The 21,725-nt window shown below is 38.1% G+C and overlaps 3 protein-coding genes, 3 non-coding genes and 2 pseudogenes across 6 annotated transcripts; 4 read left to right on the top strand and 4 right to left on the bottom strand.

The window, feature by feature from the left end:
• The first annotated feature begins 797 nt into the window (after positions 1-797).
• Positions 798-3,543, top strand: LOC126592865 (uncharacterized). Its single transcript, XM_050258661.1, has 5 exons — positions 798-1,170; positions 1,510-1,658; positions 2,253-2,414; positions 2,943-3,058; positions 3,203-3,543. Exons 1-5 carry the CDS (start codon positions 933-935, stop codon positions 3,219-3,221), a joined length of 684 nt encoding a protein of 227 aa, XP_050114618.1. The 5' UTR covers positions 798-932; the 3' UTR covers positions 3,222-3,543.
• A 798-nt stretch (positions 3,544-4,341) lies between these two features.
• LOC126594635 (U1 spliceosomal RNA) lies at positions 4,342-4,503 on the bottom strand. Its single transcript, XR_007613371.1, has one exon. It is a non-coding gene; the product is annotated as a U1 spliceosomal RNA (small nuclear RNA).
• A 713-nt stretch (positions 4,504-5,216) lies between these two features.
• LOC126592870 (uncharacterized) lies at positions 5,217-8,675 on the top strand (annotated as a pseudogene).
• On the bottom strand, positions 6,867-7,028 carry LOC126594637 (U1 spliceosomal RNA). The gene has a single exon (XR_007613373.1). It is a non-coding gene; the product is annotated as a U1 spliceosomal RNA (small nuclear RNA).
• LOC126592869 (uncharacterized) lies at positions 7,817-8,516 on the top strand (annotated as a pseudogene).
• A 755-nt stretch (positions 8,676-9,430) lies between the features above and the next one.
• Positions 9,431-9,592, bottom strand: LOC126594633 (U1 spliceosomal RNA). The gene has a single exon (XR_007613369.1). It is a non-coding gene; the product is annotated as a U1 spliceosomal RNA (small nuclear RNA).
• Positions 9,593-10,468: 876 nt separating this feature from the next.
• LOC126592868 (uncharacterized) lies at positions 10,469-11,310 on the top strand. The gene has a single exon (XM_050258663.1). The coding sequence runs from the start codon at positions 10,469-10,471 to the stop codon at positions 11,048-11,050; it is 582 nt and encodes a 193-aa protein (XP_050114620.1). The 3' UTR covers positions 11,051-11,310.
• Positions 11,311-13,407: 2,097 nt separating this feature from the next.
• On the bottom strand, positions 13,408-20,516 carry LOC126592849 (serine/threonine-protein kinase EDR1-like). Its single transcript, XM_050258633.1, has 13 exons — positions 19,821-20,516; positions 18,660-19,082; positions 18,044-18,147; positions 16,522-17,621; positions 16,354-16,394; positions 15,557-15,625; positions 15,083-15,183; positions 14,904-14,982; positions 14,667-14,765; positions 14,483-14,551; positions 14,297-14,346; positions 14,008-14,184; positions 13,408-13,906 (listed from the first exon to the last, which is right to left on the bottom strand). The coding sequence occupies exons 1-13, from the start codon at positions 20,262-20,264 to the stop codon at positions 13,747-13,749; spliced, it is 2,916 nt and encodes a 971-aa protein (XP_050114590.1). The 5' UTR covers positions 20,265-20,516; the 3' UTR covers positions 13,408-13,746.
• Between the last annotated feature and the right edge of the window lie 1,209 nt (positions 20,517-21,725).

Genomic DNA, 21,725 nt, shown 5'->3' on the forward strand with positions numbered 1-21,725 from the left:
TGAGAATAAGCGGCTGTGCTGTGAGAATAAGCGGCTGTGAAAAAAATTAGCAGAGTGTTTGGTAAACTTTTTTGTAAAAGTGCTTTTGAAAAAAAAAAAACAGTCTGATAGTGAGTCTTTTCATTAAAGGAGCATTGTAGCTCCGTGTGCTTTGAAAAAAAACCAGTTTTCCAAAGCTACAAATAGCAGTTTCAGCTTTTTCCTTTGATTTCAGCTTATTCTCACAGCAGCTTCCAAAATAAGCCATTTTTTTTCAGTTTACCAAACACCTAAAACCCTCACAGCTTTTTTTCATGGGTGTTTTTTTTTTAAGCACCTCACTCCCAAACCACCTCTTGGTACTGAAGTAATTCTGAAGAAAAAAATGGGTATAAAAAAAAGCTAAAAGTTTTTTTGTGTTTGGTAAACATTCAGCTTCAGCTTTTTTTCACGGTTTAGGGTGAAAAAAGCCAAAAACACAAAGCTGCAAAACCCAGCTTTGAAAAACCGGTTTTTTTTCACATCTGTTTTACATAAAAGTTTATCAAACACTATAATACTGCTTTTTTTTTCTTTTCAAAAGCACTTTTACAAAAAAGTTTACCAAACACTCTGCTGCTTTATTTCACAGCTACTTATTCTCACAGTACAGCAAAAATAATTTTTTTTCAAAGCATAGCAATACCAAACCAGTCATTAACCTAGTCATGCTCGGTTGTCACGAAACTTAAACCAGGTAGGTACGTTTCTTCTAATAAGTTGCAAATTGCAAATATTTACTTTTTCGGAGGCTAACTAGAAACATAGAAAGTATTAACGACGTCGTTCAAGGAAGAGGGTTTTGCATTTCCTTCAACCCGTCTCTGTGTTCCCAAAACCCCGAATCTGCAGACTAAAACCCTAAATCGTCATCAAAGAGAAATAGAGACCAAAAAGAGCCAACATTTTCGAGAATGCATCGCTCTTCGCGAATCATAAGCACCACATTCTGCAACAAAAACTCGAAGTTCCCGTCATCTTTCTTCGGCTACCGTTACGGTGACCGCAACCTCGCTCCGTCGTTTCACCGCCCGATCTCCTCCACGACGCACCTGGATAACTCATGGATGAACAAGATCAAAGGGGTCTTCACTGGCAACAAGACCTCTCCGGAGGATGCAAAGTCCAGCTCCGATTCGTTCACGCTGCTTCGTACGTCCCTTAATTTCAACTTTGTTTTTCACATTTTCTATTTTTTGTTTCCTGATTAGGTATCTCTGAGATTTGAATATTTTGTTTTCGAGTTTTTGTGCTTGAAGTTTCGAGCTTTTTGTAAAACCTATATGATATTTTGAAGAAAAATGTAGAATTTTCGAGCTTTTTGGAAACCCATTTGATATTTTGAAAAAATGTAAATTTTTCGTGCTTTTGGTTCCAGGGGTTTGTTTAACTTCTTTACTCAGTTAAATTTTGTTTAAATTTGAGAGATTGGTTGGAAATTCATGGTTACGTTAACGATAATTATTTGTTTGTTTCTTGGGTTGATTATAGGATTTGCGGATGAGATGAAGAATGCTAGAAGAATTGGGGCGTTCAAGCAATACATTGTGGGGAGAAGCAGTGAAGCTACTTTTGCCGATGCTTTCGAGAAGCAGGAAGCGATTATTCGCTATCTCGGAGGATTTGATTCCACTGGAGAGGTTGGTTTTACCCTTTTAAATTGATGTTTTACTTGTTATTTTTTTGCCAGATGAAATCTCTGTTTGGTCCATTTGGTAATGTGTATACTTGTGTGCTTATGCTTGTAAAGTTCAAGTCTCGTAAAATAAGTTTTGTAATAGTCCAATTAGCTACAACACTATTTCCTATGTTCTTAAGAAAAAGTGCCATTTCACACAAAATCTAGGTTTGCCTCTGGTTTTTGTGAGAATCTGGATATCTCTCAGATAAACTATTCCATCCTACATAGTTTTAATGCCAATATTTGTGACTTGAATACGAGATTGTTTGCCTATCTTTTTAATTCCGCTTTCCTTTTCCATATTCTTTGCCAATTTCTCTCGCTCTTTCTTTTATGGAATTGCTTTAAACTCGAGTTCTTTTTCCTCCTTAAACTGCCAATATAATCACTACAGAGAAATGAGCTATTAAGCTGAAGGAAACTTCATTATTCACAGGATGCAGTCCAAAGTATTTATTTATTGGAATTTCAAAATGATTCATACTAGGTTTATGTGCGTAGATTGTGTCTGGTTAAGTCTCTTGATTATAGTTTTAGGTCTTTTGTTTTGTAGAATCTCCAAGTTGCTCAAAAACAAGAAGCAGCGAAGCATTGTAAATGCACGATTGCTGATGTTGAGAATGCTCTTGCAAAATTCACGTGGGCTAGAGAAGCACAAAAGAAGATGGAGAATTTAAAGAAAGAAGGGAAACCAATGCCAAGGAACATTAACGAGGTATTATTTCTCATTTTTCAACCTTCGTAAAACTGATTTACCCTGTGCTGAAATTAGTACTTAACTTCAGAATGTCTTATATAGCTTTTGCTATCTATGTCTTTGCTTGTTTTCTTATCTTTGGGAAGGCTTTATAGTACAGTGGCATCCTTTTGGTTGGCTAAGCACCTAAACTTCTTGTTAAGGCCAGATTTTATCTGCCCGCTTATTGGCATGTTTCAATAGCCGCGTTGAATTGTGTGTGATTGCTTCCTTCAAGATGAATTAATAAGTTAGTGGAGGCATGCGAGTTGCTTCCATTGGATGAACTGAATTTGTATTATTTATGTGGGTGTGTATGTGTTGTAGGCACTGATGAGGAAAATGAGAGGGGTTTGGTGATTAAGGGGGAAGTTTAAATCATATTGGTTATGGAGGCCTTGGTTTGTTTAGCTACACTTTTTTCCTGTAACATCCACACAACACAAAATTCTGATAACGATTTACGACTGTAGGAAACATTGCTAACTCTAAATTTCGGCTCCTCAGGTGCAAAAATTGATGGGTTCAACGCCATTGGACCTTGCCAAGTCTAATTTGGCTAAGAGTGGGCAAATCAGTAGGAATGCGCTCTGTCCATGTGGCTCCAAGAAGAGATACAAACGGTATACTTTCCGCCCTGCATTCTTTTATCAAGATTTGGGCAGTTACTTTTTATTTCTCAGAAATGATAATCTTACTTGTTTGATTCATATGCATAGGTTTTAAGATTGATAAGTTTATGCGTCTCTGTATTATTTGTTATGAAGGTGTTGCGGCAAGGATTGATACGTTCCAAGGATAAAAGAGCAAGGAAAGTCTTTGCTTCCGTCATGAGTATGGAGAGATGCCAAGAGCTCGAAGAATCGATTTTGCAGTTTTGGAGCCTTTGATTAATTTTGGTTAGGGTTTAGCCTTCTTGATGTTCCTTTTCTGCTTGATCAGACCAGATCGTCTCGACATTTGTTTATACAAATAATAAATTGTAGTGAAATAACGGAGGCAGAAGAAATTTGATTAGAAAATGAGTGAAAGTGTAATTTTTTCAACTCTGGGACACTTGCCATTGTCAGTAGCTCGACTTTGTTATATTATTCAAGACTTTTCAGTACACTGGTCATTTTATTTGGTTTGTTCTTCGATTCTCCATGACGTTGAGAGTACAATTGTGTTTTTCATTTGACTAGTTGATAATGATATTCTAAACTAATCTAATTTACGAAGAGGATTTGAACTAGAATGCAAGTGACCGGAGCACCCACATTACCACCTCAATCTCACCGGCATCATTGTCGGTGAAGACGTGGTTCAGGGAGTCGATCCAGAGGTGTTTGAAGAACTCCAGCCGTACTCCTGCAAGCAGGTGGAGGTGGGGGAAGAAGGTGGCGGTCGAACACCAAGCTTTATGGGCTTGTTGGACCAATCAGGTTGTAGGTTACCTATTTCAGGCTATTTATAGAGAACTAAGTACTTAACATTAGCGTTTGGGTTCGTTGAGCTTGTTAGCAGAGTGTTACATAGTCTGCAGACCGACAGAAGAATATTCCTTTAAGATTCATGGATTGTGCTTCGGAGAATCTTGATGTGCTAAGAGTTTGATAGGCAAGCCCATTACTATCAAGGTAATTTGTGCAGATCGCGTAACTATTAACTTTGATCGTTTACTCGTGAAGGTTTGACTAATGATTTTGGACTTTTAGGACCTTCTTAGAGAATGTAGCCCGTTAGCTCGTGAGGGTTTGACTAATGGTATACATATTTCATACAGTATTTTATGTTTCCACAATGTTGGATTTGAGAGGACGCTCAAACCCTATAAAGATAATAACGAAGAGAATATTGATGGAAACTACATACCAAAAAACTGATAGAAACCAAAGAAAATAAATAATTTCAAAACTGAATTGATGAAGGGGCCGCGCGAACGCAGGCCCCCACAGCAACAAATTATGACGCTGGCTCTCCTACGTTGAGGAGACCATAGGCAAGCACCCCTCCTAAGTGCAATGGAGGTCACCAGCCTAGGACATGAGCCTTCTTGATCGCCCATCGACCCCGTCCAGGTAAGTATGTTGCCATGTGCATCTCGTTCCTCTTTTATACGTCGGTCTCGTCTCTCCACCGCTGCGTTGCTCGATGTGGTACTGTTTGATGTCTCAGACCAAATACAACGCATTTTAGCATTAGAGTTTGTTCTCACTTGATAAGAACCAAATAAACTCAAATTAATAAAATAAAATAATTTATTGGAAGATTTTGCCAAAGCTATTATATTACCTGGTAGTAATAAAGTAAATAATTCCCATTCACCAAAAATCAACTAGTAATTAAACTAGTGCTGTGTGTCGGAAGCCGGCGGACTAGAGATCTGGACCACTCACTGTAAATTCTACAAACAACATTAACTCATCTCATTGATCCACCTGACACAAATCAAAAGTTTGAATCTCTTTATCTCTCTTGAATGGCCCAAATCTCTATCCACTAGCTCAGGACCTCTGATTCTGAATTTTGATTCCCCGTAAAGTTGAATGTCACGTCAAAGTGCTGTTAAATTATGCATGATATTGCTATCAATCGTAGTTGGTTTATTAGGAGATTAAGACTTTGTAGCAACTTTGGTTAAAAAAATTGGTAAGGCCACCATATTCAAACCCAATTTCAAAGTCTTTCATGATCTTTAATAATATTTGTAATTTTTGTACGTATAAATTCAATCCAATACATCATCATTGACATCATAGCATAGTTGTTTGTTATTTAACTTTATCATACATTTTTAAATATTGTTGCTCATAATATCTAGTGTTTATTATTCCTATCACCTCTATAACTTGTTATGCAGACCGATATGTCCAGAATCGCTCTCCGTCCGTTCAGGCTATCTGACGCCGACGATGTCTTGTCATTCGGAGGTGATGATCAGGTGACTCGAGTCCTCCGCGGATTCAAGACGTTGACAACGAAAGACGAGGCTTTGAATTTCATCGAGAACGTTTGCATTCCCCACCCATGGCGCCCGTCGATATGCATCGATGACCGTTCGATTGGTATCGTCAGGTGATGATCGGCATAAGGCAGATATGGGGTATGCTTTAGCTGCAAGGTGTTGGGGCCAAGGGATAACAACAAAGGCAGTTAAGATTGCACTCTCTCAAGTTTTCAAGGACTACCCTGATTTGGTTAGGTTGCAGTCTTTTGTAGCTGTAGAGAATAAGGCCTCTCAGAGAGTTTTGGAGAAAGTAGGGTTTCAGCGGGAGGGTGTGCTGAGAAAGTATCTCTATCTTAAGGGAGATATAAAGGACATGGTTGTTTATAGTTTTTTGTCAAGTGATTTCACTAATGATCTCTCAAGTAATGAATTAAGTAGGGACGAAAGCCGGCCTTAGTGATCCGACGGTGCCGAGTGGAAGGGGCGTTGCTGAACGGATAAAAGTATACTAGGGATAATTAAGTTGATCTTCCCCAAGAGGTCCTAGACTTCTTTACTAATCAAATAATTTGCAATTTTCTTACGTAACATGATGTTATTGGCGTCTTTAAATTCGTTTTAAACTTGCAGTATATTTCTGAATTTTTCTTATTTTGTTATTCTTATTTGATCGTCTTAATGTTTTGTTTATACAGTAAATTGTAATGAAATTGAGAAGAGGTTGAAGAAGTTTGATTAGGAAATGCATGAATCTGCAATTTTACAATATTTCTCTTTCGTATTTGGGTGGCATGACACTAGTAGCTAGGTTAACTTAATTCCCATGACATAATGACCATAATACTGATTCTGTAGGAAGCACTTTTGTTAGAAGTACTTCTATAGAAAAATATTAATTTTTTTATTAAAACTCTAATTAATTTGATGTTGAGCCACCAACTATTTTTTGGGCTTGTTAGACCAATTAGGTTATAAGTTACCTACGACGGGCTATTTATAGAGAACTAAGGAGTTAACATTAGCATTCGGGTGCGTTGAACTTGTTAGCAGAGTGTTACCTAGTCTGCAGACCAACGGAGGAATATTCCTTTAAGTTTCATGGATTGTGCTTCAGAGAATCTTGCTGAGCTAAAAGTTTGATAGGCAAGCCCATTACTATCCAGGTAATTTGTGCAGGTCGCATGACCATTGACTTGGACCGTTTGCAATTAATTGAGCCTAAGGGCCTATTGATTCTAGGCTTTTAGGGCCTTCGTAGAGAATGTGACTTGTTAACTCGTGACAGTTTGCATATTTCATACAGTAGTCATATTTAATAAGTTGTACATGTGACGTGTTTCTATTAGTCGAGATATTTAATGTTTCCACACTGATGACTTTCCATTGGATTTGAGAGGACGCTCAAACCCCTATAAGATGACGAACAGAATATTGATGGAAACCATAACATACCGAAACAGTTAGATACCAAGGCAGATAGATATTTTCAAAACTGAATTGATGAAGGAGCCGCGCGAACGCAGGCCCCCACAGCAACAAATTATGACGTTGGCTCTCCTACGTTGAGGAGACCATAAGCAAGCACCCCTCCTAAGTGCAATGGAGGTCACCAGCCTAGGCCATGAGCCTTCTTGATCGCCCATTGACCCCGTCCAGGTAAGTATGTTGCCATATGCCTCCCAATCCTATTTTATACGCCGGTCTCGTCTCTCCACCTCTGCTTTGCTCGATGCGGGACTGTTTGATGTCTCAAACCAAATGCCAAAACTCTTCCTTGCTTTGATTTCTCAGACCAAATACAACGCATTTTAGCATTAGAGTTTGTTCTCACTTGATAAGAACCAAATAAACTCAAATTAATAAAACTGAATAATTCATTGGAAGATTTAGCCACAAACACCAAATGATAAACAACTAGCTATTATATTGCCTGGTAGTATTAAAGTTAATAATTCCCATTCACCAAAAATCAACTAGTAATTAAACTAGTGCTCTGTGTCGGAAGCCGGTGAACTAGAGATCCGGACCACTCACTCTAAATTCTACAAACACCATTAACTCATCTCATTGGTCCACCTAACACAAATCAAAGAATCTCTTTATCTCCTTTGAATGGCCCGAATCTCTATCCACTAGCTCATGATCTCTGACTCTGAATCTCGATTCTTCATAAAGTTGAATGTCACGTCAAAGTGCTGTTAAATTATGCCCGAAATTGCTATCAATCGTGGTTGGTTTATTAGGAGATTAAGACTTTGTAGCAACTTTGGTTAAAAAAATTGGTAAGGCCACTATATTCTACAAACCCAATTTCAAAGTCTTTCATGATCATTAATAATATTTGTAATTTTGTACGTATAACTTCAATCCAATACATCATCATTGACATCATAGCATAGTTGTTTGTTATTTAACTTTATCATACATTTTTAAATATTATTGCTCATAATATCTAGTGTTTTCTCATTCCTATCACCTCTATAACTTGTTATGCAGACCGATCTGTCCAGAATCGCTCTCCGTCCGTTCAGGCTATCTGACGCCGACGATGTCTTGTCATTCGGAGGTGATGATCAGGTGACTCGAGTCCTCCGCGGATTCAAGACGTTGACAACGAAAGACGAGGCTTTGAATTTCATCGAGAACGTTTGCTTTCCCCACCCATGGCGCCGGTCGATATGCATCGATGACCGTTCGATTGGTATCGTCAGGTGATGATCGGCATAAGGCAGATATGGGGTATGCTTTAGCTGCTAGGTGTTGGGGCCAAGGGATAACAACAAAGGCAGTTAAGATTGCACTCTCTCAAGTTTTCAAGGACTACCCTGATTTGGTTAGGTTGCAGTCTTTTGTAGCTGTGGAGAATAAGGCCTCTCAGAGAATTTTGGAGAAGGTAGGGTTTCAGCGGGAGGGTGTGCTGAGAAAGTATCTCTATCTTAAGGGAGATATAAAGGACATGGTTGTTTATAGTTTTTTGTCAAGTGATTTGACTAATGATCTCTCAAGTAATGAATTAAGTAGGGACGAAGGTCGGCCTTAGTGATCCGACGGTGCCAAGTGGAAGGGGCATTGCTGAACGGATAAAAGTATACTAGGGATAATTAAGTTGATCTTCCCCAAGAGGTCCTAGACTTCTTTATTAATCAAATAATTTGCAATTTTCTTACGTAACATGGTGTTATTGGCGTCTTTAAATTCGTTTTAAACTTGTAGTATATTTCCGAATTTTTCTTATTTTGTTATTCTTATTTGATCGTCTTAATGTTTTGTTTATACAGTAAATTGTAATGAAATTGAGAAGAGGTTGAAGAAGTTTGATTAGGAAATGCATGAATCTGCAATTTTACAATATTTCTCTTTCGTATTTGGGTGGCATGACAGTAGTAGCTAGGTTAACTTAATTCCCATGACATAATGACCATAATACTGATTCTTTAGGAAGCACTTTTGTTAGAAGTACTTCTATAACAAAATATTAAATTTTTTATTAAAACTCTAATTAATTTGATGTTGAGACACCAACTGTTTTTTGGGCTTGTTAGACCAATCAGGTTATAGGTTACCTACCACGGGCTATTTATAGAGAACTAAGGAGTTAACATTAGCATTCGGGTTCGTTGAACTTGTTAGCAAAGTGTTACCTAGTCTGCAGACCAGCAAAGGAATATTCCTTTAAGTTTCATGGATTGTGCTTCGGAGAATCTTGCTGAGCTAAAAGTTTGATAGGCAAGCCTATTACTATCCAGGTAATTTGTGCAGGTCGCGTGACCATTGACTTGGACCGTTTGCAATGAATTGAGCTTGAGGGCCTATTGATTCTAGGCTTTTAGGACCTTCGTAGAGAATGTGACTCGTTAGCTCGTGACAGTTGTCATATTTAATAAGTTGTACACGTGACGTGTTTCTATTAGTCAAGATATTTAATGTTTCCACAATGATGATTTTCCATTGGATTTGAGAGGACGCTCAAGCCCTATAAGATGACGAACAGAATATTGATGGAAACCATAACATACCGAAACAGTTAGATACCAAGGCAGATAGATATTTTCAGAACTGAATTGATGAAGGGGCCGCGCGAACGCAGGCCCCCACAGCAACAAATTATGACGTTGGCTCTCCTACGTTGAGGAGACCATAAGCAGGCACCCCTCCTAAGTGCAATGGAGGTCACCAGCCTAGGCCATGAGCCTTCTTGATCGCCCATTGACCCCGTCCAGGTAAGTATATTGCCATATGCCTCCCAGTCCTATTTTATACGCCGGTCTCGTCTCTCCACCTCTGCTTTGCTCGATGCGGGATTGTTTGATGTCTCAAACCAAATGCCAAAACTCTTCCTTGCTTTGATTTCTCAGACCAAATACAACGCATTTTAGCATTAGAGTTTGTTCTCACTTGATAAGAACCAAATAAACTCAAATTAATAAAACTGAATAATTCATTGGAAGATTTTGCCACAAACACCAAATGATAAACAACTAGCTATTATATTGCCTGGTAGTAATAAAGTAAATAATCCCCATTCACCAAAATTCAACTAGTGATTAAACTAGTGCTCTGTGTCGGGAGTCAACGGACCAGAGATCTGGACCACTCATTCTAAATTTTACGGACACCATTAACTCATCTCAATGGTCCACCTGACACAAACCAACAGTTGGGATCTCTACAAACCAACAGTTGGGATCTCTTTATCTCCCTTGAATGACCCAAATCTCTACTGGCTCAGGACTTCTGACTCTAAATTGCGATTCCTCGTAAAGTTGAATGTCACGTCAAAATGCTGTTAAATTATGCCCGAAATTGCTATCAATCCTAGTTGGTTTTCATCAAACAAGAATAGCTGATAAATTAATTTATTAGGAGATTAAGACTTTGTAGCAACTTTGGTTAAAAAATTTGGTAAGGCCACTATATTCTACAAACCCAATTTCAAAGTCTTTCATGATCTTTAATAATATTTGTAATTTTTTTACGTAAAAATTCAATCCAATACATCGTCATTGACATCATAGCATAGTTGTTTGTTATTTAACTTTGACATACATTATTGTTGCTCGTAATATCTAGTGTTTTCTCATTTCTATCACCTCTATAACTTGTTATGCAGACCGATCTGTCCAGAATCGCTCTCCGTCCGTTCAGGCTATCTGACGCCGACGATGTCTTGTCATTCGGAGGTGATGATCAGGTGACTCGAGTCCTCCGCGGATTCAAGACGTTGACAACCAAAGACGAGGCTTTGAATTTCATCAAGAACGTTTGCATTCCCCATCCATGGCGGCGGTCAATATGCATCGATGACCGTTCGATTGGTTTCGTGACTATGTTTCCGGGATCAGGTGATGATCGGCATAAGGCAGATATGGGGTATGCTTTAGCTGCAAGGTATTGGGGCCAAGGGATAACAGCAAAGGCAGTTAGGATTGCACTCTCTCAAGTTTTCAAGGACTACCCTGATTTGGTTAGGTTGCAGTCTTTTGTAGCTGTAGAGAATAAGGCCTCTCAGAGAGTTTTGGAGAAAGTAGGGTTTCAGCGGGAGGGTGTGCTGAGAAAGTATCTCTATCTTAAGGGAGATATAAAGGACATGGTTGTTTATAGTTTTTTGTCAAGTGATTTGACTAATGATCTCTCAAGTAATGAATTAATTACCCACCCATCGAGTAGGGACGAAAGTCGACCTTAGTGATCCAACGGTGCCGAGTGGAAGGGGAGTTGCTGAATGGATAAAAGTACACTAGGGATAACAAGTTGATGTTCCCCAAGAGTTCATGGACTTCTTTACTAACCAAATAATTTGCAATTTTCTTACGTAACATGATGTTATTGGCGTCTCTAAATTCGTTTTAAACTTGCAGTATATTTCCAAATTTTTCTTATTTTGTTATTCTTATTTGATCGTCTTAATGTTTTGTTTATACAGTAAATTGTAATGAAATTGAGCGAGGTTGAAGAAGTTTGATTAGGAAATGCATGAATCTGCAATTTTACAATATTTCTCTTTCGTATTAGGGTGGCCTGACAGTAGTAGCTAGGTTAACTTAATTCCCATGACATAATGACCATAATACTGATTCTGTAGGAAGCACCTTTGTTAGAAGTACTATAGAAAAATATTTAAAAAAAAATTAAAACTCTAATTAATTTGATGTTGAGACACCAACTGCTTCAGTTGCTGGAGTTCTTGATTCCGCTCTTCAAATTCTTTTAGACGTCAATGCTGGATAGCCACAGCCCATTTCACGATAGTATTCTCCCTTACCAATCCGTCAGTTTGTTGTTTTAGCACTGTCTTTTGCTTTTAAAAACTAAGGGCTGCAACCTCAGCACCAGCACGAGCTCGTGCACTGATGGATTTATCGAAATCCTCTAAATTTTAGCAGCACAGGCCCTAGCATCATCCACACTATTTGCGTTACGCCGGACTCGGAGATCACAATATCAAAGCATGAATTTGTTTCCCTAGACCTTGTGAGCAAGCAACTCAAAAAACTGCCTCGGATTTCTGAATCACCTGCGTTGATTCTTAAAAAAGCGAGCCTTTTTTACTGGACAACGCCGTGGCAGGTTCTTATTATCCTTGATAATAAAAAAAAGACCTCTCACATGCTCGTGAGCGCGTGCAGAGCGGCTAGTACTAAGAAAAGAACGACTGTACTGCAATAACAGACTTTGACCGAAATGTATCCGGTGCCTAAAGTGCTGGCGTATTTAATTCACTTGTTAATTAGTTAATTAAGCCTTGTTTGGCTACTCTTTCTTGTATGTGTTCCTCCTTCGTCCCAGTAATTTAGATTAGTTTAACAGAAAACATCCCTTGCATCAACAAGAAAAAGAATTATCATCTCAAACGTAATTTTAAAATTTAAATTAATTCTGTCTTGATCAAAGTAATGAATGGATGATTAATTATTTTTCAATGTCCCTTTATCACAAGATATCTTAATTTTGATGCAGTCTCTCTTCTCCAATCAACTTTGGATCTCACCAGCTAATGCTGTTTAATTAAGATAAGATAATAAGTTATTAATTTATTAAGACAGACTTCGTAGCAAAAATGATCTTAAACAAGATTATCTCCGGCCATTCAGGCTATCCGATGCCGATGATCTCGTGTCATACACCGGCGATGATCTCAAGTGACGCGATGCCACCGATAGAAGACGTCGACAACCAAAAGACGAAGCCTTGACTTTCATCAAGGATGTTTGCATGTATGCTTTACAAACCTTGACAAATAATTTGTATGCATGTTGTGCGAAATGTAAACTAGCAACTAGTTGTGTCGTATGTTAATCACGCACTTTTATGTAAAAAAAAAAATTAAGGGAACTTTAACGAAAAACTTTTGGTACTGTTCACTTTAACGAAAAATCATATTTTTACACTAAAAAGTCAATTATGATACTATTCACTTTACCCTTTATTTTGTCTTTATCGTTAAAACTCAAAACTTTCAAACCCTTTTCATTAGTTTTCAAAAAAAAATTAATTGATACGTCAATAAAGATAAGTCATAAGTTACAGCAGTGTTTACTGGCTTGAGAAGATAACATCGGTATGGCATCCCAACTGCATGGAAGTGCCTCTCTCCCAAGTGGTTGGGTCATTGAAGCTAGACCTGGAACAAAATGATAAACCCAATCTAAATCCGTACTAGGTCTTCCACAATAGGCCGAGAAAAGTAAGTGTGATATCAATACATTAAATTTATATATGAATCACCCGTCTACAGTGGGCCGGAAATTTTTAGTGAGATACCAATTTACTGAGCTCATGAGTTCAATATATCAAACTCATGAGTGACGGTACCAATATATTGAACTCACAAGTAGCAATAATGTTATAGAAATCAAACTCAAAATGCCTGATTCTAATATCTAGATATCACATTTACATGAACCACCGTGAAAGGCTAAGATTAAGCAACTTCCATCGGACAAATTCTCGGGTGGAACCTGATCTCTCTTTATATGTATTGTATGGCAAATTCTTAGGTATCCACGTGACGAGCGAGAGAGATATATATGAGTTAGATGGAGATAAAAAAGAGAGATATTATAACACAACTTTCGTTTTAATTTAAATTCTTGGCAACCACAATTTTCTGCCTTTTCTTAGCGGAGCTGCGGAGGTATGAACACACAAACTACGCAGCTCCGCTATGAACGCACAAACTACACATCCAGTTTATCTTTTTCTTTGAGGACTAACTACTATGAACACTGTACAAAAAGGACCCCCCACTGCAATGCAATCAATACTGTTGTGCAATTTCTTCTTCCTACATTCTCACTCTTTTCTTTTCAATCTATCGTTTGAGAGTTCGCAACTTGGTATCCTAATCTATCTCGAAAGTAAAGATGCGAAACGTCTCTGTATTCACAGTTGAGAGAATGAGGCGTTTAAAGGCGTAGAATTTACTGAGATTTCTTGCCGGAGATGTGAGCTCGGGTCGTCCAGATTCGACGGAATGACAAGTCGCTGCAAGGGCTTGAGAGCTACCGTGAGCTGTGAGAACGAGGGGCGCAAGTTCGGATCGCTAATCACGCAAAAAGGTACCATCAATTAAACCGAATTCAACAAGTAAAATAATGATATTCAACTAAATATGCAAGGCATTCAGAATTTTGTGCAACTTACGTCTGCCAACATTCCCAAATTATCCTTGCAACAAGGGGATCAAGTTCCTTGGGGATCTCAAGGCGACGGTTCTGGAAACCCACAGCACCGACGACCTGCATTGGGTTCATCCCACTCCACGGCAGTTTTAGAGTTGCAAGCTCCCACAAAATGACTCCAAAGCTATATACGTCACACCTATATATTTAACAAAAGATGCACATTATTTTCTTTTTCGATAATCAAGATATATATAAACCAAAGCTGTAAGAAAAGAACCAGAAACATGTTAGCAAGAATTACTACTCACTTTTCATTTGAGTTTTCATTGCGGAGAACTTCAGGTGCCATCCACTCAGGCTAGCACATCGATGAAATAGGACAAACGAGAAAAAGAGTGTCAAAATTAGATTTAAGAATTGCTGTCATATTTTATCTCATTGCCTCCAGAAACTAAGTTCAAAACAAAATATCAACAATAATACAAGATTCTCACCGTTCCAGCAGTTGATTTGGACGACAAGAAAGTGTTGTGTTTCAAGCGTGACAAACCAAAATCGCACACCTGCACAATTGAAGTCTAGTTTAGTAAAAATTATACCATAACTAACTAATTAACTGGCAATAGAATCTCATTATCTACAAGAAACGAGAGAACCAACAGTTAAAAGACGTGATACCTTCACATTCCAGTTCTTATCAACCAGCAGATTCGGAGACTTCAAATCCCGGTGAACAATAGTCGGTGTACTGGCATGCAAGCAATTCATACCCCTTGCCTGCAAAATACACAGCGATCTGAGAAACTGGATACGGATGTATCATGTTCAAAAGAAAGACAGGTAAGACTATATCATACGGTATCATGTTCGAAAGGAAGTGGATATGGATGTATCATGTTCAAAAGAAAGTCATACCACATCCAGAGCCATCTTTATTCTACGTTTCTCGTCAATTTGACAATGAGGGCGATGAATAATCCGATATAGACTTCCCCTGGGAAAATAAAGCACAAGTGGACCAGTTACAGCGCAAAGATGACAAATATAATGAATATCAAATATCCTTTGATATTGACCAAGGTGCAGAATTATACCTCGGAAGAAACTCAGAAATGATAGAGAGGTTTGGAGGACGTGTAACAGCCCCCATGAAAAGCACAACGTTTGGATGACGCAATCTACGCATTATTCGTACCTTACATTGCAAACAAATATCAAAGAAACAGTTCAGTGGTTTTGGAAATGCGATTTTAACAGACACACAGCCAGGCATGTGAATAGTGATCCATCACTATGTATATGTGACTGTCAAACTTGGAGAAGTACAAAGGCTTGGCACATCATATGTCTACCATTTTAGTATGGAGTTCAGGTTGAAACGTTCTATCATTGTCAACAATATCTATTTAAAAGCAGCAGCTGAGAGGTTATAAGTCTATTTTCTTAAAAAAAAAAAAACACACAATAATTATTGAGGTTGTAACTCTATTTATTTTTCTTCCATTCCTCCCAAGTCTTGGAAGCTAAAAAGTACAGCATTGTATGCATATAAGAGACGAGAAATTTACTTCTCTTTTGAACTCAGCCAAAGCAGCACCCGAGAAATCCTGGTCTAAGAACTTCTTCACGGCAACTTCCTGTAACTCAACCACAGTTCACCAGCCAAAATTTAGGTCACCAGTTGATTTTAATTCCCGTTGAATTAAATAAAAAACAGTTTGAAGCCTCTGGCAATGAACTAAGTACATGCATAGTCCCAGGCAATGGTGACAAAATAAAAATCCACCATGAGGTAATGAATAATAGAGAAACAATTAACAAAAACTACAAATCTTAGCTAACTTTAAAGAAGACCGAAAATAAAGACTTGAACATATGGATTTAATCATGTACCCCAACCATACACTTCCTAAACCTGCTTTCCAGTAAACAGAAAAGCAGTTTTGGCTCACACCGAAAAATCTCTCATAGTTGTACATCATTTGACAATGATAATTGATAAGCATAAAAACTATGTGATTTCATCAATGCTTCAAAGCCAAAATACATTTTATGGTACTAATTTATATATGTGATTTTATCAGTGACTGGGGCATAATCACTATAAACAATTTGGCAGTGCCAGTTACCGAAGTGAATCAGAAAAAAAAGTTAAAGAAAAGAAACTGGAAAATTGAAATGCACCAGGAGAATAATATATGGGAAAAAACATATCACTTCAACATCAACGGGTCTGAGATAGGAAAGAATGAGAATACTTGACAAAGGCATCCTTGGAAACAGATAAATATAAAAAATCAAATAAAATATAACAACAGTTGCCATACAACGTATGGAAAAGTATACAGTGTTTATATAAACTCACCGTGCCATGCCAATCAGCATGGTATACCTCACCATATGAACCTAATCAAGAACAAGAAGAAGAATTAGACAGCTCCCCAAGAAAAATAAGTTTTTTGCTTCGCAAAGAATGAACACTGAAAATTTTCCAGACAATATAAGACAACTTTGACCAGGTATGGAACATTACCTAGTCCAATCCTTTCTCCAATAACCAGGTCTTCCCATGGAATTTCACATTCACCTACGTCAACATCCTCAAATGATGAGCTAGTGCTAGAATGATATTCAACCCTGCTTGTAATGGAATCAAATGATGAGTTACAACTTTCTGGATCCTTCAGTTTCAAATTGGATTCCATAAATCTGTCATGTGTGAACTTTCTAGGATCATTGAAACCAGTTTCAATGTTCTGATGTTCTTTAGAATCTACTGTGTTGTTCTGTAAATAGTTCGGAGCCCTGGGTTGTTCCCCTTTAAAAATTTTGGCATCACCATCTCTGTCAAACATATTTGAATGAGCAGTTGATTTGAAACCACCAGGATTGACCTGTTCAGATACAGTAGAGCTGGTCGAAGCTGAAGATGACGGATTGTAACCATTAGGCTCACGATTAATTTTTGGGAGGATACCATCATACTCCTTTCTTTTAGGGACTTCATTGAAAGCATATTTATTTTTCCACATCAAAGATGCAGGAGGTCGACCAGAAGCAAGATTATTATTTTGTCTCTGAAGCTCTTCAACTTTTTTCTCCGCAGGTTTGTTATACATAGAAGCTTTCCCAGGTCCTTTTATTTGGAATGGGTTAAGATCAGCAAAAAGGTTCTTTGGGTCCTCAGAGTTGTTTTGAGTACATGGAACTATATTTACATTCATCCTCATACCACCATCAATTGCATGAGCCCCACGATTACCTCTGTTGTACTGTGATTTTTTGGAGGCTGATGAGGAAAGCTGATCTAACTGAGTTGCTTTATTTGGTATTCCTGAAGAACCAACTCCACTCTCACTACTTGCACCCGAAAATGTTGGAAATGATTCTCCCTTATCTGAGCTTGGTCTTCTCTCCAGACCTGAATTACTTTCAACTGCTGTGTTTTGGCTGCTTCCCTCTCCATGTAATGGTTTTGGTCCTGGGTAAGCGATATCTGTGTCGATATAAGAATGGAAAGTAGGAAGTTTGGTCAAGTTTGGATTGTATGGCTTAAAGGTAGCGTCCTTTGAAATTTGGGTGTCAGTTGGTACGAGTGTTCCAGGATCAGCCATCAGATCCACCAAAAACTCCCTGAAGACAAACTATAAATTAAATCTATGTAAAAAGGTAAACAGATCAAGTTGGAAGGTAGGAAAAATTCAAAGAAGACTGCTGCTCAACTCTAAGGACAAAAGAAATCTAATGCTCTACTACACTCTAAATGCATAGAAAGATGACAAAATCTCCTATGTTACTGCACATTATGAAGCTATTCTGTGGCTAGAATTTGTCGTTAATCAGTCAAAATTTATAAGGTTTTAGAGATCCGGTAAAAAATTTAGAATAAAACCGAACTCACAGCAGCTGCTTAAAATTATAGAGACCTTGTAATAAGTTTTTTTAGACTAAATTTTTGTGCATGCACAGCCCAGAATAATATAAGTGAAAACCCAACACATTATACAAAAGTATCAACATTTAACCACAAAAACCTGCAAAAAGCAAACCACTACCTGTCATCCTCCAACTTTATTACATTAACAGCACCATCCTCAGCACCAGTGTAATGAACACCCTTAAGCAGTCTGCAGGGCATCTTGATATTGTCAGCTAGTACCTACATCCGAAGAAACAGATAAATATACAAAATGTAGCCTCAACTTCTATTAAAAGAAATTTGAAATGGTAAGATCATTAATTAACCCTGATAAAGTCCCTACTTACATTTAAATGCAAAAAATAATTGCTTAATGTCATAAAGCAGAGAAATACAAGCAAAAAACTTGTGTTATGTCAGCAAAACCAAAAAGCTTCCAGTGGTCACTAACAATTTAAATTTAGAAGATCCATTAATAGCATGGCCAATGTATTAAATCCAAAACATAAAAAGCAAGAGAAGTTGGTTACGTACATCCGAGGTGAGATGAAAAATCGAAATACAGGACGTATACTTATATATTTTTTGTAAGGACAAAACAAGCATCACTCTTTTAATATGATTAGTACTGAAAATAACAAAACCTCCATAATATAGAACACAGCTAGCTATACTAATCCCAGAAGAAATCAAGGATTACAAAATATTATTGCCTAAAGATTCTAATAACTGATGATAATCTGAAACCGAACCTTGAAAAGCAAAGCACGATGTCGGGAAAGGCCAATGGTTATGGACCCAATAGGCAATACACTTGTTTGCAGAGATGTCCTCAACTCTGTGCTTCTTTCCATCCATCTCGCTAAGACAACATTTGCATCCTTTACAGGCCCACCCATACGTTCGCTAACGAGTTCAGCAAGCCTCAGAACCAAAACACCAACGTTGGTGACAGGACAGTCTAAAGCAATACACTGTGCAATTTGCACCAACTCTTCCAAGACAGGATCAACTGTTCGATTTACTAATGAAACTTCAAATCCAGAACTCCCAAAGTTTGTTTCAAGATTTGTGAGAGAAGGCATTTTTCCTTGAATTGCTGAATCTGTGGAAAGTCCATATACATCATAAAATCCATCAACCACTTTCTCCTCATAGTCTAGCACATTGTACTCCTGGTATAAACAAGAGAATACAATCCGAATCAAGATGAGCAAAAGTAAAAACAATGTCTTGATAGTAGCATATACAAGCAAAACAAAATGAAAAAAGTGGTAAAAATACTACATCTTTCCCTTATCAACGGAATCTACTACCACTAATGGAGGATTTTTCTATTTGACACTGAACAAGTAAGAACTTAAAAATTTATAATGATGCTCTCAAAAGGCTGTCATTGATACTCTCTCACTAAACAATCGTTTCTAACCCAGGACGCAAGACTAGGCTAAGAAAAAATTGAGCTCAGCTACATTTCTGCCACGCCTTAAACTACTCTACACGCCAACTTGTATCCGAATTTTAGCAGTGAGTTGACATTCCAAAGTTTTAAACTTATCAAAAGATAATTCACGGGTCATTTCGAAAACTAGTAAAAACTCCAGAACATTACAGACCATATGCTCATACAGATGAATTCACTACTACACTATTAGCAGGATTCTGATAGTGCAAAAGACCAGATCTTTCTCTTACTTAAAAATGAATTGAGCAAATTCCAAACAGTCAACCTTACTATGACAACAGTCAAACTTAATTAACAGTAAAATTTGCTTTGCTAATCCCAAATCAAACGCAAATTTAACATAATTAACAACCAATCCATGCTGATACACTACAATCAACTACTAATTTATGGTAAAATTGACTACAAAAGTGACTAAATTCGAACATAAAAACTTCACCAAACTCACCCAATAGTGCCGCGACAAGGTCTCCGCCGCCGCCTCAACCTTATCTCTTGAAGAATCGATCGGATTGCCGCCCAAGCTCAGCAGCGTCGCCGCGCGGATCTGATCCTTCTCCGGATCATCCCTAAAGTTCGAATTCGAAGCGCTGATCGCCAGGGCGAGCTGGACCTGATACTCCTCTTCCGACATCATAAAGTCCGACCGATTCACAGTCGTCGACTCCACAGTGCCACCTCCCCCAGCTGCCACGGTTCCCGCCGGCGTCGGCGAAGACGATGAAGGACTCGCCGGAGCGTTTCCGGAAATCTGACCCGACGCGGTCCGGTGATCGGAGGCGCACGACGGCGAGGCTACGGAGGAGGAGGAGGCCGCGGCGGCGGCGGCCTCGTTCGATCGGGTCGGGTCGTGGTTGCTCCCTATGTGAAGCTTCTTGAAAATGTGCTTCATCGCTTTATCTCTCTTTCTCTCTCTTCTTTCTTTCTCTACCTTCTCCGCCAGCTTGAAATCTTCTCGGCGTTTCTCTCACTTTCTTTGTCGCTCGATTTTTTCTGTTTGGTTTGTTGGTGGTCAGAGAAGCGCGTTCTCGGAGGGAAAACTGACGGGCGCTGTGGGTGTTATACGTTCGCCGGTAACTTAACGGGCGCTGTCTTTATCGAAATTACGGGATTGACCCACGGGGATTTGTAAACGATCTTGTGCCAGTGAAGAAATTTTGAGTCGTGACGGAACATTGTTTTATGTGAGTGATGGAAATTTTTAATTTTTAAATTATTATTATTTTAACATATATCTTACCATTTATATGGAGACACGTGCTGTACCACCTCATGTGATAGTTACACTGAAAAATATCTCGTGTGAGTGGAGAGATTTTTCCAATGTGACCAAGACACAGGTTGGTATACCATGTGTCACTATACAAATTGTGGAATATGTATGCTTAAAAGTTAATATATTAAAAAAATAAAAATATCAACTTTTTCTATTAAAACACCTGATATACCATTTATGTTCTCGTCACAATTAAAAATTTGTGATGCGAGTGGGCCACCCTGACGAGCTTATGACCTACATGGCGATGACGTCCACGTCAGAGAGAGGTGCCTAGAATTTTCGAGGGGGTTTATGTTGCAGTAAACGCGGTTATCTTGGAAGACGGAAGCGGCCTTTATTTTGTTTGTTTTGGGGGAAGTAATACCCTCCTTTTGGAAATTATCAAGAGTTTTTCTTCCTATATTATTGACAAAAATATTTATGCAGATGGATTTATTCTTTTTCTTTTTTTTTTTGGTGAATTTTTTTTTGGTAATATAAAGTTTAGGGAGAGAGGAGGCTACCTCATTTCACGACCAGAGCATACCATAAGTCTTAGTTACTTTTTTGATTTTTACAAGTTGTCCACCAAGAGGGATTGCCTTGCGAAGACAATGATCCTTACAAACTCAATACCATATGTTTGGACCCAAATTTATACCATCGGTTTGTGCAATTAAGGTCGTTGAGTGAACACAGCTCCACACCATCTGATGAAAAAGTGAAGATAATTTTGTTATTATTAAAGGATATTTTATGATCTTTTAATAACAAATTATCTTGATATTCTCTTATACGGGATAATAAGATGCAAATTATATCTCCAAGCAAGCAATACAGTTCAAATGGACTTGGGATTCTTGTTATCAGATTGGAGCAGCATGATGGGTTTGATTAGAATTGTCAAGATGCATGGTCTTCATGTATGTGTGGGATGCCAAGATGAAATCAACATGGAATGTCCCCCATGTGTGTTTGGAGTTGGTCAACCATGCATATAGGTTATTTTGGATAATAGCGATACCTGATGATCACCAAAAATAATGAAGTGGCATATTTTAGTTCAGGATAATTATTAGCACATAAATATATGCT

The sequence above is a fragment of the Malus sylvestris genome, chromosome 12, assembly GCF_916048215.2.
Source record: "Malus sylvestris chromosome 12, drMalSylv7.2, whole genome shotgun sequence".
In the NCBI taxonomy this organism is placed as follows: Eukaryota; Viridiplantae; Streptophyta; class Magnoliopsida; order Rosales; family Rosaceae; genus Malus; species Malus sylvestris.

What these genes read in the sequence shown, in the direction of transcription:
- LOC126592868 (XM_050258663.1), top strand. Translation starts at nt 10,469, where the DNA reads ATGCAGACCGATCTGTCCAGAATCGCTCTCCGTCCGTTCAGGCTATCT.
- LOC126592849 (XM_050258633.1), bottom strand. Translation starts at nt 20,264, where the DNA reads ATGAAGCACATTTTCAAGAAGCTTCACATAGGGAGCAACCACGACCCG. An exon ending in TAAAGATGGCTCTGGATGTG is followed by an intron (nt 14,766 to 14,903) that starts GTATGACTTTCT and finishes TGTATTTTGCAG; the next exon opens with GCAAGGGGTATGAATTGCTT. An exon ending in ATAAGAACTGGAATGTGAAG is followed by an intron (nt 14,552 to 14,666) that starts GTATCACGTCTT and finishes TCAATTGTGCAG; the next exon opens with GTGTGCGATTTTGGTTTGTC.
- LOC126592865 (XM_050258661.1), top strand. Translation starts at nt 933, where the DNA reads ATGCATCGCTCTTCGCGAATCATAAGCACCACATTCTGCAACAAAAAC. An exon ending in CGATTCGTTCACGCTGCTTC is followed by an intron (nt 1,171 to 1,509) that starts GTACGTCCCTTA and finishes GGTTGATTATAG; the next exon opens with GATTTGCGGATGAGATGAAG. An exon ending in TGCCAAGGAACATTAACGAG is followed by an intron (nt 2,415 to 2,942) that starts GTATTATTTCTC and finishes TCGGCTCCTCAG; the next exon opens with GTGCAAAAATTGATGGGTTC.